The following is an 18,397-nucleotide window of genomic DNA, read 5'->3' as shown; positions in this document are numbered from 1 at the left end:
TAGACATAGCCTAAGATTACTTCTTTTTTAATGTAAGTCTCTCCCTGTTATGGTTGTTGAGATATACTTGGTTCATGTTTTTGAGGTAACCAAAGCCAAGATTCCGCCTGCAGAATCTAAATAACAGCTCTGAGAGGTGTGAGCTGCCTCATTGATCTCAGAGAGTGCTAGTTCAGACACCCAGTGCGAGCAGTGAACTATTTCACTGCTCACCAGTTGCACGTAAAAAAGGAGAGGGAGGATTATTTTATGAAGATCTGCTTGATTTGTTACCATGAGCAAACAAGCACCACTTTTCCCCTGCTCCCAATGAAGAAGCAGTGAAACCAAAAGAACCTAGCAGAACCCAATGGGGTATCTAAGGCCCCACAACGGGGAGCCATATGGGACATACAAGGAGCCCAGCAGTGCCATTGATTATATTTGAACCCCCAGTGAGGTTGCAAAGCCCAACCAGCCCAGAGAGCATGCATGTACAGTGGGCAGCAGATTGTTTGGCTGGAGCTTATTTTACAGGAGTCTGGAAGAATACCATCACCTTGCCCCCGCCCCTGTTGTCCCCCACTCCTCCTCATCATGCCCCCCTGCCTAATCTAACTCCTGTTTGGAATACAGAGCAAGGTTAATAGTAACATGGGAGAACTTGCTGTACCTGTTTGTTTAGAAATGGCAGTGAAAGATAACATAATTATTCTGAAGGCAAATTTTGAAAACAGACATAAGGGAACAGTTGCCAGATTTGGTACAGTTCTACAATTAACTTATACGCTTTTGAGAGTCTCTCTTCTTTTCTAGAAAAAGATAAATATTGTTTCTATCCCAGTGAAGCAGCAGCTAAATGCTTTGCAACTGCAGACTTAGTAGCATCATACTGTTTAAAATGCTATTTGATTAAAATCTTTTAATTTGTCATTTTTAAATATCACCCACATGTGTCCTGCCTCTAAGGCAAATTAGTATCCAGTAAATTGATAAGTCTATTTTACCTTCCTTCTTAAATCAGATAACCTATTAACTCTCATATGTGGTGTCATTCACGTTACTGTATATATACGAAGACCTATCTACAACAGAAGGAGCTGTTGCTTAATTGGGTATTATCTCACACAGCACATTTTGTTGTTGTTAAAATGGCAAGTTAGTGTAGTATTTGCATTCAGAGATCATGTGTTCAGTGAGTTGCTGCACAAACAAGACCATTATTTGTCTTTTTAGTATGTGGTACAAGGCAGCTCACACACCTCTTCATCATTTATTTTATTGCTCTATTGAGGAAAACAAGTCTCTAAATAATTAAGGGGAGGGGAGAGAAAGTTGCCCAGAACATAATTCTGACCAGCCATATTGAAATAGCTTTTGGGTGAAATCCACTAAAGTCAATGGGAGCTTTGCCATTGACTTTCATGGGGCCAGGATTTTCATGGGACCTTTTGTATATTTCTTTTAAGCTTGATCAGGTTTTTTAAATGTAATTAGTTGTACAGCTGGAAAATAATATTCTCATAGATAATGTATTTTCCTTTTCTATAATATATTTTCCTGTATTCAAGTTTGTTGAAGAAACAGGTTTTGTTCTAGAAAATGCACCATAATACTGGATGTACTGGTAAAATATCATCAGCTACTGGTGATCAAGATGGCAAAACATCCAGTCCCTTCCAACTGTTTTTTTTTTCCTTCTTAACAATTGCAGAATTTCTTAAACCAGGTGATCTTGTCTGCATCATGTAAATGACATTTGGAATCTAAACTTATGCTTCCTGTATGACACACTAGAGTGGAGTCAAATTTCAGGTAACACCTTCTGGTTCTAACACAATTTGTCATATTTGGATTTGGATCAGTGTTCCATATGAAAGGCTTTTCTTGCTTATCTTACTATATAACTTATGAATGTTACAGTGATACCTATTTCAGTGCAGAGAGAGATGAAATAAGCAAAATATGCTTGAGGGAACAAAATTAAACCATTTTCTTTTTAAATCATGAACAGTTTATCCATAATTTCTAGGGCTGTCAATTAATCACAGTTAACTCAAGCGATTAAAGCAAAACAAATTAACTAGATTTTAAAAAATAGTCACGATTAATCAGTTTTAATCACACTGCTAAACAATAACACAATACCAATTGAAATTCATTAAAAATATTTTTGAATTTTTTTGACATTTTCAAATATATTGATTTCACTTTATATTATTATTTTTATTACAAATATTTGCACTGTAAAAAGATAAACAAAAGAAATAGCATTTTTCAGTTCACCTCCTACTAGTACTGTAATACAATCTCTTTATCATGGAAGTGCATTAAAAAAAACTTTGTGCAGATACTTTATGTGCAGAAACTGAGTGACACTGCTGCAGAAAGGATGAAAGAAAGATAGTGAGTTTGTTGTCTAATTTTCTAAGATTGTGTAAGACTAGCATTGATACTGCACTGTCATTAAAAAAAAAAAAAAACCCAGGAAAATAATTACTTGAATTTCCAGTGCTCTCCACGTCTTTGATTGCCTAAAGATTATGTCTGCTTTTAGAGTTCTATAGTAAGTATAGATCTTTTATAGTAAGAAATTATATAGGGCTGATAATTAAACAGCACATGTAAAGTCTAAAGACCTTTAGCTTGTCAGTACAGCATATTTAACAAAACTGGGTCAAAAGCCAGGTGTACATGCTGCCATCTGTTCCAAAAGTAAGTTTGAAGATGTTATTCTGTTTTTAATGGAACAGAGTGATAGAAAAGGAAAGTTAATATAATTTTGATCTAAATGGGTCATTCAAAGACAAGTCCAGCTGGGCTTCTGAGATAATTCTTTCAGTTATGCTGCTGAAGCAGTACATTTTCCACGTCTTCAAATCTACCAAGAGACCAGATGTGCACCTATTGAATCATGCAGTGAAGAGCTTCATATTCGCTTTGAATAATCAGTTGAGTCTTTCATATGGACTATAGTGCAAGGAACTCAATTTCACCTGAAAAATGCTTTCAATTTCTCACATCCCAAAAAGCTTCTCATGATTGAAATGCCATCTTGAACTGAATTCCTACTGCTAACACTTATTTTATTAATTACCTTTTTATATGCAGTGTATTACTGCATGCACTTTTTTCTACCCATGCAAGCGGTACATTAGCAGATACAATGGTGTATTATTAAGTGATGGATGCAAATCTTGACCACAGAACACCTCCAAAATGTAGGAAAGACACATGTTTAAAAATTGAGCTGGATTTTGCAAATGGTCGCTTCTTTATACTGGTCCAAACGTGAGAGAGCAGGTGGCAACAGACAAACAGGAGGGTGGGTAGGATAACAGTGAGCTGACTGACTCTGGTATAAGGAGTAGATGTCAATGGGCCTACTTCTATTCTCATTTACGGTGGTGGGACTGTTTACTTCAGTGGTGTTACTCCTGAATTACACCAATATGAAAATATGCAGTATTATTGTATCCATGTCTGTCCCAGGATATTAGAGAGACAAGGGGAGTAAGGTAATATCTTTTATTGGACCAACTTCCATTGGTGAAGGAGACAAGCTTTTGAGCTTACAAGAAGCTCTTCTTACACAGAGAAGGGTTCTGTGTAGCTCGAAAGCTTGTCTCTCTCACCAACAGAAGTTGGTGCAATAAAAGATATTACCTCACCCACTTGTCTCTCTAGTATGAAAGGTCATTCAAGACTTCAGACTCCAGTGGGAGTTTGGGCTTCACAAGAGCTGCAGGATTAGGTTCTTGACATACATTTAGTTATAGCATAAATTTCTTCATACCCTAATTACGACATTTCCATTCCCTTCAGTGGTTATGAGTATATACATTTAACTTTTCAAAAAGAGTGTGTGGGGGGGAGGTTAATAGCCTCAGTGAGTTGCTCAGTTCAAAGAGGTTTTATAATGCCATCAATATCAATACTCCAATGTGTGGGCTAGATGGCTCTGACATTTTGACTGTGACGGTGAGTCTCAAATCTCCAGATCCTGGTCAGACTGAGCTGTGTGCCCTAAGCTGTGTAACCTGGATGGCTACGTGAAAACAGCTCATGGCATTAAAGGGGAACAATTGAATAACCGGCAGCTGATTAGCTTTGCTTTCTAAGGCAGCACAATATTCATTGGGAATTAGTGCGGGCATCTAGGAAATTAGAAGATAATTCAGCTGGTCAAAAGAAAATAAACGTAATACAAAAACCAGAATGCAAAAATATATTATCAAACTGTCCCAGTACACTTTAAAACCAGCCAAGCTTTTGAGCTACAGTGGAAGGGGCCATGCCAAAATAATTGTCTCTGAGTTGTTGCTTAACCGATTTTTGTTAAATTTGTATTTTTAACACTAATTTTAACAAACATTATTCTAAAAAAGCTTGAATCCAAACTTACTGTGTAGCACTTCCATACTTCACAGGGGTGTTGTGAGGATAAATACATTAGAGACTGAGGTGCTCCGATACCATAGTAATGGGTGTCAAATAAGCACCCAAGATAGATATTAAAGATTGCTCAGTATGGCGTAGAGCCAAATCCTGCTTGCCTAACTCACATGAGTAGACCTATCGAGGCCATTAAGACTATTTGTGTGAGTAAGGCAAGCAGATTTTAATTCTAAATCCTGGTCTACCCTGGGAAGTTTTACCAGTAAAACTTGCCTTATTTCAGCACATGACCACACTCAATTTTGAGTCCTGTCGGTAAAATCTGGACTTTCTGTTGGTGGCTGAAAACACAGCCATCTATTTGGCCTCTGTTACTGCAGTATCTGAGTGTCTCAGTCTTTCATCAATTTACCCTCACAGCACCCCTGTGAGGCAGCGAAGTGTTGTTACCCCTGTTTGACAGATTGAGAACTAAGGGACAGAGAGGCTAAATGACTTTCACAGGGTCACACAAGAAGTTTGTGGTAAAACAGGGACTTGAATCCAGATCTCACAAGTCTCAGGCTAGTGCCCAAAGCCCTGTATCCCTCCTCTCCTACAGTGGTGACAGCTGATAACATTTCCTGCAAGTTTCAAATATCCTTCCCCATAGGAGGCATCATGACTTAATGCAACTGCCACAGATTTTCTTCTCTGAAATATATAGTGACCCTTTTCACACGTCACAGTATTTATGGTAGATGTTGCCACCTATTCCATCCTCAATGGAGTTCCTCTAGGTTTACTCTGGTGTAGTACCTCAGAGAAGAATGAATCTCAATATGTCTTCTAATAGCCTAAATAATAAGCGAATTCCTGTCCTCTAATTGATTCTTGCAACCCAGGAAGACTTTGCATTGAAAGGCACTGTTAACTAGATTTAAAAGGAGTTACTGAAACTTAAACTGTATGATAATGTGCTCACCTTACATATTTACAAGTGTGGCTGAAGTCTGTATTTTAAAAAGATAAGTAATGTATAATCACTTTCTGTTGTAACAATAATCATTTAAATGAACCTGTCTTGTCTCCGTAGGCTATGTTGACATTGGACTGATTCCAAAAGGAGCAAGGGGCATAAGAGTAGTAGAAGTGGCAGAAGCAGGAAATTTCCTTGCAGTGCGGAGTGAAGACCCAAAAAAGTATTACCTAAATGGGGGATTTATTATTCAGTGGAATGGAGAATACAAAGTGGCAGGAACAACATTTCAATATGAGAGAAATGGAGATCTCGAAAATCTGACAGCGTCTGGACCCACCAATGAGTCAGTGTGGATACAGGTACAGTAAAGGATTGGCAGCAGAAGCTGATAACTCTGGCTGGAAGCAGAATGATCTGGAGCTTTGAAAACAAGGCAGGAAAAAATAACTCATCTTTTATATCCTTCGTTATCTTGGTTTGGCTTTGAAAGTAGTCATACAACTGAAGGCCTTGATTCAATAGAATTACTTAAGCACGTGCTTACCTGTAAGAACATGAGTACTCTCGTTTACTCTACAAGTTATGTGCTTGAGTACCCTGATGAGCTGGGACCAAAAACCCAGAGAGGGTAAGACCTATTTAATCATTCAATGCCCACTACATAAAAGCGCTCCCTACGATAGATCTTCGGCTGATTTATCCGGTCTAGCTTTAAATATATCAAACTAATATTTACCTTGGGGAAGGTACTTGTAGTTTCCCTTTTGCCGTCTGTCTCTCTGAATCCTGCCTTTTTCCTGTAAAAAGCGACACAGAGTCTTTGTTGCTTTTTACAGATCCCGACTAACACGGCTACCCCTCTGATACTTGCTTTTTTCCTGTTTACTTAGTATGCCAGAGATATGTATGAAACATAAGACCAGAGAAAAAGAAGGGAGGAAGGAATGGAACCTACTACTGCACCACTCCCACCCCTGGAATGTATGGGAAGGATGTGTCCAAGTGGGTTTAGTGGATGGTCCATGTTCAGCGTGCAGAGTAGGGGACTTAAAGCAGGGAAATAAGATTTCTGTCAGTGTTCAGTGTTGCCTGGTTGGGTGGGAGTAAACCATTTTGTGGAGTTGTTTCAGTATTTTATCCCCTAAAGATTATCTCCTTCCCCACCTCTGTTATCTGCCAAAAGTAAATGAACAATTTGTTTGACTTGCTCACTGCCTGTTTCTGCTAAGAATTTTCCTCTTTCTTTAAGGAGACATTTAGAAAACAATATTAAAGCAATGTTTTGATAAATATGCTGCTGTCTGCTGAGAAGGAACAGGTGTTATATGGTTGTGACACTATCATTTATAAAATTTGCATATAAATATAGGTGTTAATAAAATGTCTATTTTCAATTATCTCCATTTGGTTATTTTGCATAGCCTTGTCTTGTAATTGATAGGATACCATATACTCTGACCCACATTTTTCACAAGTATGCTTGCAAAAGTATTTGCTTGCTTTAGTGCACCCCACATTTAAATGCACCTGTTCCCTCCCCATACCTGTGCACAAATGAGGAGTTGATATATACATTTCTCAAGGGCAGGCATGCTTCAAGAGTCATATATTCCCAGGTTGGGTGCCTGTAAATATCTGCAGACACTTTGGACTCTACGCTTGAAGATTTGGGCCAATGTGTTATAATCACAGACAAGTACATAATTTAATCACATCTTTTTTTCTTTTTTTTTTTTAAGCTACTCTTTCAGGAAAGTAACCCCGGAATAAAGTATGAATACACGATACGTAAAGAAGGAAACCTTGAGAATGAAGTAGTGGACCCAGAATATTTTTGGCAATATGGAGGCTGGACGGATTGCAGTGTAACATGTGGAAGAGGTTAAAAAACATGCTTTTTTATTATCCTTTTCATTGTCTGTCATCTGATTTACTCTTATTATAAATTAATAGATTATGAAGCAAGAAGGGACCACTGTGATTATCTAGTCTGACCTCTTGCACCACTAGGTTTGGCAGCATTTGACTTATTTTTTTTAAATAATCTTGACAGATAATATTGATGTGTTTAAGCATCCTCCCCACCCGGACCCCATTTGTATAAAGTTAATTTTCACAGTTGTGGGAAAGTACGGGTTTGTGGGGGAGTGTCACACAATAGGTATATAATGACGATATACCTGAGATTCAAAAAGTTAAAGATTTATGAAGATTTATGGTCTAGACAGTATTTGGTCCTGCCATGAGGGCAGGGGACTGGACTTGATGACCTCTCGAGGTCCCTTCCAGTCCTAGAATCTATGAATCTATAAGATGGCTGTTTTAGCAGAGCTGTAAATATGTTTTATGCGTATTCATTGCATGTTTTATATACATTCAGATGGGACTGTGATAAGTTCACAAGTAGCATTTTCTTACTTTGCCTATCTATGGATTTCAATTATCATCAACGGAAATACTTTTTTGTAGGTTTTTGTGTGTACAGTGAAATCAGTGTTTACCAATAAAATTCTAATCTTTCCAAGCCTATGTATAACACAGGCCATAGAACTTCCCTGAAATAATTCCTGTTGAACTAGAACATATCTAAATCTAATGTTGATTTTAAAAATTGCCAGTGATGGAGAATCCACCATAACCCTTTGTTAAAATTGTTTAGAGGAGCAGCAAATGGAGTTTTATAATATCTAGTCTGAATTTCATCCTCTTCTACAAACCTAGCTGAAAAAATGAGTTTAACAATGAGGGTAATCAATGTTGCACCTTATTTCCAGTCTGAATTTCTCTAGCTTCAACTTTCAGCCATTCAGTCTTGTTAGTCCTGTGTCTGCTAGACTGAAGAGCCCATTATAAAATTTTTGTTCCCAATGTAGGTACTTAGAACTGTGATCCAGTCACCCCTTAACCGTCTTTATGTTAAGGACCTCAATCTGTTTAGTTTGAGTATGTCACTACAAAGTATGTTTTCTAATCCTTTAGTCATTCTCTTGGCTCTTCTCTGAACCCTCTCCAATGTACCAACAACCTTCTTGAATTGTGAGCACCAGAACTGGACACAGTATTCCAGCATTGGTTGCATCAGTGCCAAATTGATTGACTGGCAGTCCCTCAATTCGAGGATGATCTCTACCATGGATTTACATATGGGTCCTGAGATGACTCAGGAGTCTGATCCTGGAACTGCAAATCCACCTGCAGTGGACATTTTGTGGCAGGCCAGCGGACTGCTGGGAGAAAGTTATTTCTTTTTCCTTCCTCTTCTTTATCTTTTCAGCTTCGAAGGCCTGGTCTACACTGGGGGGAGGGATTGATCTAAGATACGCAACTTCATCTACGAGAAGTAGCTGAAGTCGACGTATCTTAGATCAACTTACCTCCCGTCCTCACTGCGTGGGATCGACGGCCGCAGCTCCCCGGTCGACTCCACTTCCGCCTCTCGCCCTGGTGGAGTTCTGGAGTCGACGGGAGCGCGTTCCGGTGGGTAGTTTGGACGTACCTGAAGACAAGGCGCTTCTCCTCGAAGCGGGCCACTGCCTGATGGAGGATATGGCACCATTGGGGTGGGTTGGTGGCTTGCTTTTCCCAGCTTGTGATGTCCACATCAGTTTTCTTAAGATACGCTTTGTGTGTCTTTGTAGCATTTCCTCTGACCACCATGTGCTTCTGTGCCAAATACAGAGGTAATATAATCTTCCTACTCCTGCCTATTCCCCCATTTATACATCCAAGGATCACATTAGCCCATTTGGCCACAGCATTGCACTAGGAGCTCATGTTCAGCTGATTATGACCCACCCCCAGAGTCCTACACCTTGTAAGTATGTCCCACATTCTTTGCCTGTAGATGTATAGCTTTACACTTGGCCATATCAAATGCATTACACGCAGCTTACCAAGGGACCCAGATTGCTCCATATCATTGATGTGTCGTCTCCATTATATATCACTCCCCCAATCTTTGAGTCATCTGCAAACTTTAACAGTGATTTTATTTTTTCTTCCAAGTCATTGATGATAATGTTAAATAGCATAGGGCCAAGTACTGATTGCTGCAGGACTTCACTAGAAACACACTAGCTGAATGATGATTCCCTGTTTACAATTAAAGTTTGAGATCTATCATTTAGCCAGTTTTTAATCCATGTAATGTGTGCCATCATGTTAATTTTGTATCATTCTAGTGTTTTAATCAAAGTATCATGCAGTACCAAATCAAATGCCTTACAGAAGTCTAAGTACATTATTTATTCTATTATCTCTAGCGCGCGCACACACACACACACACACACACACACACTGATTTAGACTTTATTCTACGGCACTTCACAAATGTGATCAAATCATGATCACTTGTACCTAAGCTACCATTAATTTTTAGGTCTGTGTGATCAGTTCCTCTTAATGTGTTAAGAGGAGGGTTAATATAGAATTTCCCTGTGTTGGAATGTAATTAAAGAAACCAATAATTATCACACTGCCCTCATAAAACCATAACAAGTAGAAATGAAAAATGCTGATGTCACTTGGCTGCTGCAAGTTTGTTCCTTCCTAGATTATGTACCCTAGTTATAAATGACTCAAGCAATCACACTCCTATCACTTCCCTTGGACTGTTGTACTGTTAGGAAATTGTCATCTATAATATTTAGAAATTCCAAGGATGTTATCATAACAGCATTCTAATTATCGAAGAGCCAACTTGAGGTGAGGTTGTTTAGTCTCTGTTATATAGGAGGTCAGGCTAGATAATGACAATGGTCCATTGTCACCTTAAAATCTATTAAAATTGCTTAGGGAGCAGCAAATGGTTTTTTATAACATCTAGCATGAATTTCATCCTTTTCCACAAACTGAGCTGGAAAATGCATTTTTACAGTGTTTTCCACTGGAGCAATTGTTAGCAGGATTGTAGTGATCCTGTATACTACCAATGGAGGCTATTAAAGGTATTCAGGGTTTTTTTTTGTATTACCAGAACTGATTGGTTTTTTAATACATTTAAGTAATTTTTTTGACTTCAGTTTTGTACTGCACTAATAGGAATCGATGTTTCCCCAACATTTCTCAGTAATCAGCTAATGTGAAATCATTTTGTAGAACTTGTATCTGTTTAATTCTTTCTACATTATGGTAACTTAAAAAAATCAAAGTGTTATTGCAGTTCAGTATAGAATTATAAATCAGACAAAAATTGTTTGTTGTAGAAAGTAGAATAAGAAGCATAAGATGATTCCAACAACAGGTGCAGAAATGTCTTTGATAATAAAAGTAAAGCTTAAGGAATATCATCTTAAACAGATTAATGACGTGAAGGCAGTGATAAGTGAAAGTGAGCATAAAATAGTGAAGATCCCAGGGGCGTTTCTGCAAAACAGAGGCTTCAGATCTTTTCTTTGAAACACAAAATACATTTTTGGAGAAGAATGTTATGAATGGTAAAAAGTCAGTTGATTTTTCAGTAGATTTGTAATGAGGTTGACCAGATAGCAAGTGTGAAAAATTGGGATGGGGTGGAGCTTAATAGGTGCCTATGTAAGAAAAAGCTCCAAAAATCAGGACTGTCCCTATAAAATCAGGACGTCTGGTCACCCTACTTGTAATGATCTTTAAAGAAGTTTGTATTTGGTTTTGTTGATTTCAATAAGATCAATTAGATGTAGTAGGAATCCCATTGCCAGAGTCATTTATAACTAGACTACATAAAGTAGTGGAGGGACAAACTTGGACCTGCAAGGGGATTGCTAAGAGGACATTGGCCTCTTCCATTTCTAATTTTTATGTTTTTGTGAATGCCGGCAGATAATGATTGGTTACTTTAATTGCATTCCATGAGATTTTGGTATTAAAGGAACAAACAAAAAATCCTGTAACAAATTTAGACTGAAGTCAAGTATATTAAGGCAGCAAAGACAAACATTAGTACTAGTATCGGGGGGAACCATGTTAGTCTGTATCCACAAAAACAACGAGGAGTCCGGTGGCACCTTAAAGACTAACAGATTTATTTGGGCATAAGCTTTTGTGGGTAAAAAATCAGAAGTGGATTTTTTACCCACAAAAGCTTATGCCCAAATAAATCTGTTAGTCTTTAAGGTACCACCGGACTCCTCATTGTTTTTATTAGTACTAGTATTTAAATCTTCCCTATGAAGAAAACAGCTATGGTTATTTGTTTTCCATAGTTTGAAGAACTGGCTTGTTACAGCTTTCATTTTAGGTAATTAATGCCTGGGGGTCAATGTGATTTTTTTTCCACGCTAATTATGTGCTCTTACCTTTCTCAGAACACTGGTCTGTTGTCAGTCAATAAATAACAGTATTCTTTTCTTGTTAGCAAAAATAACCCCTAAAATGTAATTAGTTTATCTGAAACAATTGAACCCCTTGGATTGAATGTTATGCAGTGTACTTGTATAACCCCCATCAATCACCATAGTATGTAAGTGCTGATAATATTTGATGTTTAATTTAATGACTGGCATGACAATGACATGAGATTAATGTTTTTTTGAACTGCTTGATTTGTTTTCTTTAAGATTAGCGGAACTATTTTCTTAAGTGTTCCCTGCAAAAAATTATAAACCTGAGAAACACCGTCTGGTTGAAAAGCTGCTTGGATAACACCTGTGATCTTTGGCTCTGTTTTTTGGACTACTAGCTGGATCACTTTAATAGATGGCCCCAGGTTACTTTTGTTTGTTGATTTCTAACAAATGGCATCCCCACTTATTATTTACCTTTTTTCAACTACTAGAGTTCACTTCTAGCTCTCTGCTAAGGTGGAAACTGAAATGTAGGGTGAGTTCTGCCACTATGTGGCTGCTCAGGGCAGTTAGGGGGTGAATCATAATAGGGCATGATATGTGGAGAAAGACACTTGAGCAGGTCCACTAATTTTGCCACATGCAAGTGGGCAGCCAAAGACAGTGGAGCATTAGCACAAAAGGGGAAGTAAACTGCTGCTTATCTATGCCAGTTCCCGCTACCACATCCCTGTAGCAAGGAGAAAACGAGAATCACAGTTCCAACCCTCCTCTGCTCCTGTGATGGCACTACTCTGCTCTGCCCCCTTACTTAGGGCACATTGTGATGTTGTTTTCTAGAATTAGATAGCAGCACCATTATTGGTGTATTTGGGAAATGCCAGCTGTCTCTCAGTGTAGAAAACTGGAAATTGTTACTCTAAACGTATTACGTATAATGAGGAATAGGAATTATGTTAATTGTTGACCTTCTAGACCAAAAAGTGTTGACCTATTACATACTAAATTAATGTGACACACGTTTTTCCCGTCAGTGGGTTTGAGAGGCCAGTATGAAATACTATTTCCAAACTCTGTTAAATACCACAATTCTCTGAGCGTCCATAAAACTAGTTTCTTGGTTTGGACAATGGTTATTTCTGAGCGCAGTGCAAGGTATTTTAGACTCAGAATTGAATGTCATTGACAATAACAGAGCTGTTGTGCTACATCCAAGCCATCTTGGTATTTTTGAAACCGGTGTTGCTAAGGTGAAGTGGGTTAAAGTTGACTAGAAGATCATCGTATACTAATAAACACATTATATAACAAGTGTTGTTGAAAATAAGTCCAAAATGGAGTCAAAGAAATGATGAGAGTTAAGCTTGTTTTGACTAAAATGTGGTGGTAAAATGACCTTCAAGGACTTTGTGGTCATAGTTTCCTTTAATGAAGGACTAGTTATTCCATAAAATAAGAGGAAGTGCCAATTATTTATATAGGCACTATCAAATTATCTGATTGGCATATCCAGTGGGCTAAGCTTGCCACCACTTATGAATATTTACTTTCTTGGGAGCAATTAGTAACTCAGGGCCTCATTCAAGGCCCATTTGAAGTTAGTGGGAAGACTCCAATTGACTTCAGTGGTCGTTGTATCAGACCCATAATAATAATCATTATCACAGTCAATCAACATCAAGTTGCCTTAATCTATTCTGCCTCCTGTTTAGAGGAAAATCAGAGCAATCCAGCCAGATGTTTTCTGGAGCCAAAGAAGTGAAGCTGGGGTTCATAAATGGTTAAACAAATCATATGCTGTGGTCTTCCAGCAACAAAACTACAAACTAGAAACAGAAGCTGCATTTTCATGTATTGTTCTAGTTATTTTTCTTCTCTCCTTTGTATGGATTTATCTTGTTCTGTCTAAAACATAAACTGGATCAGATTAGACTGCAATAACAGAACCTGAGAGATGAGATCGCTATCCCCTGAAATTGACTCTCCCCCATACATAATAAATTAAATAAATAATATAAAAATTATGTAAATAAATACTATATATACGTATATAATATATATAATTATATAAAGGTATATTAATATATAATTATGTTATAAATATAATATAATTTATAATTATTGTGTTTATATTATCAATAATATATGCTTATATTGTATAAATACATACATATATAATATAAAATAAAAATAAATAATTGGCATTTCCTCTTATTTTATAGATTAAAAACTCTAGAAGGTTTTCTGAGAAACATGACTACAGCCTTTAGAAAGGATTGATTTAAAGAATGATATGCAAGAAGAAGATTAGTAAAGGTTTGATGCATCTATATAGGTCAAATACTGTCTCTTACAGTCCCTGTGACCTGCCTGATTCTTATCCTGGGAATCCTTCAGTAAGGCTCTGACAGTTCCTTCAGTCTCCATTGTCTGCTGTTTCAATCCAAATACCTCCTGTCCAGCTTTGTTACTTTCTCGCCCCCTGTCACACCCCTTGCTTCTGCAGTGCCACTATCTGTGCGGCCTGAATCAAGCTGGTGGTGCGGAGGATATTTGATGCTGCCTTTAGGCTGGATTGATTAATTGATTGATTGCCTTTAACTCATCTATCTCTTTATTTACTACCCTCACTACCATCAGTACACAGAGCTGCAGGAACTCCCTGGGGCTGGTAAAGCTTCCAGGCTTCCAAAAACCATTACTATTCTGTACAAATCAGTCAAGCTGTTTTCCAAAATCATTTTCAGCTGTGCTTTTTTCCCAGATTTTCCCTGTCCTTCTGACATATTTTCTCGTTTGATTAGGCTACCAGAGTCCCAGTAATGGAATGTATTCATAAATTGACTCGCAGACCTCAACACAGGGAAATTCCAGGTTGCTACCCTGCCCCACACTCCTCTCCTCTTGCATAGCACAGCAAACCATTTGTACCAATCATCCACTTCCTCCCTATCACTCCTGGCTGGCTCACCAAATCTGTTACCCAGAGTTTTCAGAACCCAAAGCAGTGATAACTTTATTGTTTCTCTGCAGGCAGTGTCAGGAACAATAGGGACACAGTTACTCTGTCTGATATATGATTGATACAAACCAGAGTGCTTTTACCTAAAACTATTTTTTTGCTAGGTCTTACATGCTCTCTCACACACACACACGCCACGGCAATAGGTTCAGAGCATTCAAAACATTTATATTTACCAAAATCTGAAATGGCTTGAGTGATTACCATCTGGGCTTCCAAGGGCTTTCCTTCCATCCATCTGATGGGGAATTTTATATGTCAGATCCTTGCTCAAAGAAAAGCTTCCTCAGACTGCTTTAAAGCACACGTTTAAACTAAATTTTTTATAAATTTTCTTTGGACAAAGCCCAAAGCCCAAATTTTCTTTGGACAAAGCCCAAAGCCTTCATAATAGCCTCTAATAGGTTATCAATTTTCCTAGCAACAGCCAATATCAATTTCTTCTGCTGCTGCTGCTGCTTCTTCTTTGCAAAGCATTTCTAGTCATAACAATAAAACTTACATGTCAGAGGCACCTAAAACCAAGATTGGCTGTCCAAACATTCCTTCTATTTTCATGGAACATTAACTCCCTGTCCCAACATCAGGGACGGCTCTACCATTTTTGCCGCCCCAAGCAAAAAAAAAAAAAAAAAAAAAGCTGCCCACACTGTGTCACCCCAAGAATGGACAGAATGCCACCCCTTAGCATGTGCCACCCCAGGCATGTGCTTCCTCCGCTGGTGCCTGGAGCCAGCCCTGCCCTACGTCCTATTCTAATTAGTACAGCTGCAAACATGCAGCTGCATGTATTATTCCTAGCTACATGATGTTTGATTTTCAGCTGGCGTGGGCTGAACACACAAGATGGCTGACTGCAGTACTGTGGAATTCTGGGGTACATGCAGAAATGTCAGATTCAGGGGCTACAACACTTGATGCCATTGAGAGACTTCCATGCAGGGCTTATCCCCTTTGGAAGACTGTCCGAATTGAGTGTGAGATGGGATAAAACATTGTGTTTAAATGAAGGTTTACTCGTACTTCTGAGATGTAAAGTTTGTCTATTGATATTTTTCTTTTCTTTTTTAATGTGTGTAATTAATGTGTTATCTAATGTAATACGAAATAATTTAATGATTTCAAAAAGTAAAACCAAATCCCCCACAAACAAATCCCCCTGAAAAGTTGTGGCCACAAGAAAAATAACAAAGCGTCATTTTCAGTAAAAATCATAATGTTCTGTTACCTCTATCCCATCCTAACAGCGCAGCTGGGCTATTAAATTGTCTAAGTGCTGCAAAACAAACAAATAACTGCTTTGCAGTCTAGATATGTGTGGACCAATATGTTCCTTGGAAACAGGGCCGGCTCCAGCTTTTTTGCTGCCCCAAGCGGCGAAGGAATAAAAAGAAAAACCAAAAATCTGATTGAGCTGCCGCCGAAGAGAAAGAGAGGGAGTGAAGGACCCACCTGCTGAATTGCTGCTGAAGACCCGAACGTGCCGCCCCAATAACGGATGGAGTGCTGCCCCTATCTATTGGCCGCCCCAGGCACCTACTTCCTTCGCTGGTGCCTGGAGCCAGCCCTGCTTGCAAAGAGCAACTCTAAAATACTCTAGCTAGCCATATTCTTCTAATGTAGACATTTACTGTCAGGATAGCACATAAACCCCTTAGATAATATATTATTTGACCTATATGGATGCATAAAACCTTTAGTTTGCTTTTTCTTGCATATCATTCTTTAAATAATTGTTGATAAAAAAAATTGCAAATACATTCAGTCCTTTCTAAAGGCCCTAATCATGTTTCTCAGAATTAGATTAAAGTGGCATTGAACATAATTTGACTAAAAGAGGACAGCCTCTTGGTTGAAAGATAGCATTAAGCAGAATGCAAAAGTTTATCTCTCTGTAGAAATAACAAGCAAGTGGAAATTTTCAAAGCTTATAAAAGGATTTAGCCACAAGATTCCTATTAGGGTTAATTAGTGTATACCCACTAAATCCCTTTTCAGCTTCAGCATTGCAAATTTAACTCCATATGTACTAGTTTAGCCCAGACGTGGAGTTTAATCCAAAAGTTGTGGTATTAATTTTACAAACCAGTGGTCACTGTGTTTTCTGTCTGGATTTAGATGCTGATTTTCAAAAAGTTAGGGACATAAGGTTGCCTTCATAATTGTGTATATAATTTGTGCATACAATTAGTATGATTTTTTGTGCATTCAAAGGGCAAGGTAAAACAATCGTGTGTGCATGTGTGTGTGCTCACGCACGTGTGCACTCATGCACACAATCAGGTTCATGTCAGTTGCAAATAGACACATAATCACACACATACTTTTACAGATACACACTGTGTATGTCTGACTTTTTCCAACACCGACCCTTCTTATCTACATTTTCAGCTTTTAGTTTTGATGACGCTTTCAACTGAAGTGTTCAGGCTCTGAGTGAACATCCGAAAAAGCTCAACCTAACCATGTTCTAATCGGCATTTTTGTTGGTAAATTTAGCAGAGGAATCAAGAATTGAATGGACATGGAAGGTGAACTGGACTCTCCCATCAAAAATAGTCCTTCCAGCTCACGGTTGATCTGAGATAGGCAAAGAGCAGGGAAAAATGTTTGCGAAAAAATCACTATTTGATCTGTCCGTGTTGATACTGTTTGTTTGCTTTTTCATGAACAGTGGTGTGGACACGTTCTGTTTGCGCAAATGTTGGATATTCATGCCCCTATGAGTGTACTTGCATGCAAAAAAGCTCAATTGCACTGGAAGTGCTAGCTCAGCCATTTCTGTATATAGTGGTTTTGTATATTTGAGAGTGAGAATGTCAGGCATGGAAGGATTGGGAGAATGAGAGAGTGAATGACTTTCAAGCAGCTGACGGCAGGTCTACACTTAAAATGCTGCAGATATGCCACTGTGGAGCTTCAGTGAAGATACTACCTGTGCTGACAGGAGGGCTTCTTCAATGGCGTCTATAATCCACATCCCCAAGAAGCGCTAGCTATGTTGATGGGGTAATTCTCCCATCAACTTAGTGCTGTCTACACAGGGGATTAGGTTGGTTTAACTGTATCACTATTAAGTGTGGATTTTTCACACCCCGGAACAATGTTGTTATAGCGAACTAATTTCCTAGTGTAGACCTGGCTGAAGTGATCACTCTGTGGGACCAGCAGTGAGGCAATGGGTGTAGGAAGGAGGCTGCTTCACTAGCAGAAAGCTCTCTTTCCTGGAGACACTCTGTGGCAAATTGCCGGCACTATTATGATGGGTCTCGCGCTTTCTCTTCTTTGGGTGGGGTTCAGGGTGCCATTTCTTGCCCCTGAATTGGAATATTAACTGCCCCACTAGTGTCCTAGAGGAGGGGAGTGGAGAGGGAGGGACCTGGGCCCGCCCTCTACTCCAGGTCCCAGCCCAGGGGCCCTGAGGATAGTGGTGAACCACTTGAACTGGCGGTTCCTTCCCCTGGGCTACTTCCCTCTCCTGCCCTTCAGCTTGTGGGGGGCTTCCTGCCCTCCCTCTGCACAAGCCAGGTGCCCCTTACCTAGGGTCTTGGACTTCTTAGCCCACCGCAGCACTCCTCCAAACTTTCCTCTGCTTCTCTTCAAACTGTTCTCTGCTCCAACTCCTTCAAACTGTTCTCTGCTCCAATACCAATCCTTTCTGCTCCAACTCCCACACTGTCTGATTGAAGCAGGGTTTTTTATCATGTGACTGACTGCAGGTGCTCTAATTGGCTTCAGGTACTCTAGTTAATCTATAGCAAACTTTCTTCCCCT

At 38.9% G+C, this 18,397-nt stretch overlaps 1 protein-coding gene across 2 annotated transcripts in view; it reads left to right on the top strand.

Moving 5' to 3' along the window:
- The window catches only part of ADAMTS12 (ADAM metallopeptidase with thrombospondin type 1 motif 12), a 274,545-nt gene that overhangs the window by 200,810 nt on the left and 55,338 nt on the right, over positions 1-18,397 (top strand). For both annotated transcript variants that reach the window (XM_045022339.1, XM_045022340.1), the window contains 2 exons: positions 5,453-5,697; positions 7,078-7,219. In XM_045022339.1, coding sequence (XP_044878274.1) covers positions 5,453-5,697; positions 7,078-7,219 — 387 coding nt within the window. The remainder of the gene's footprint in view (positions 1-5,452; positions 5,698-7,077; positions 7,220-18,397) is intronic.

Source organism: Mauremys mutica, chromosome 6 (assembly GCF_020497125.1).
Source record: "Mauremys mutica isolate MM-2020 ecotype Southern chromosome 6, ASM2049712v1, whole genome shotgun sequence".
Lineage (NCBI taxonomy): Eukaryota > Metazoa > Chordata > Testudines > Geoemydidae > Mauremys > Mauremys mutica.
Note: the sequence above shows the minus strand (reverse complement) of the source record. Positions and strands in the feature narration are given on the sequence as shown.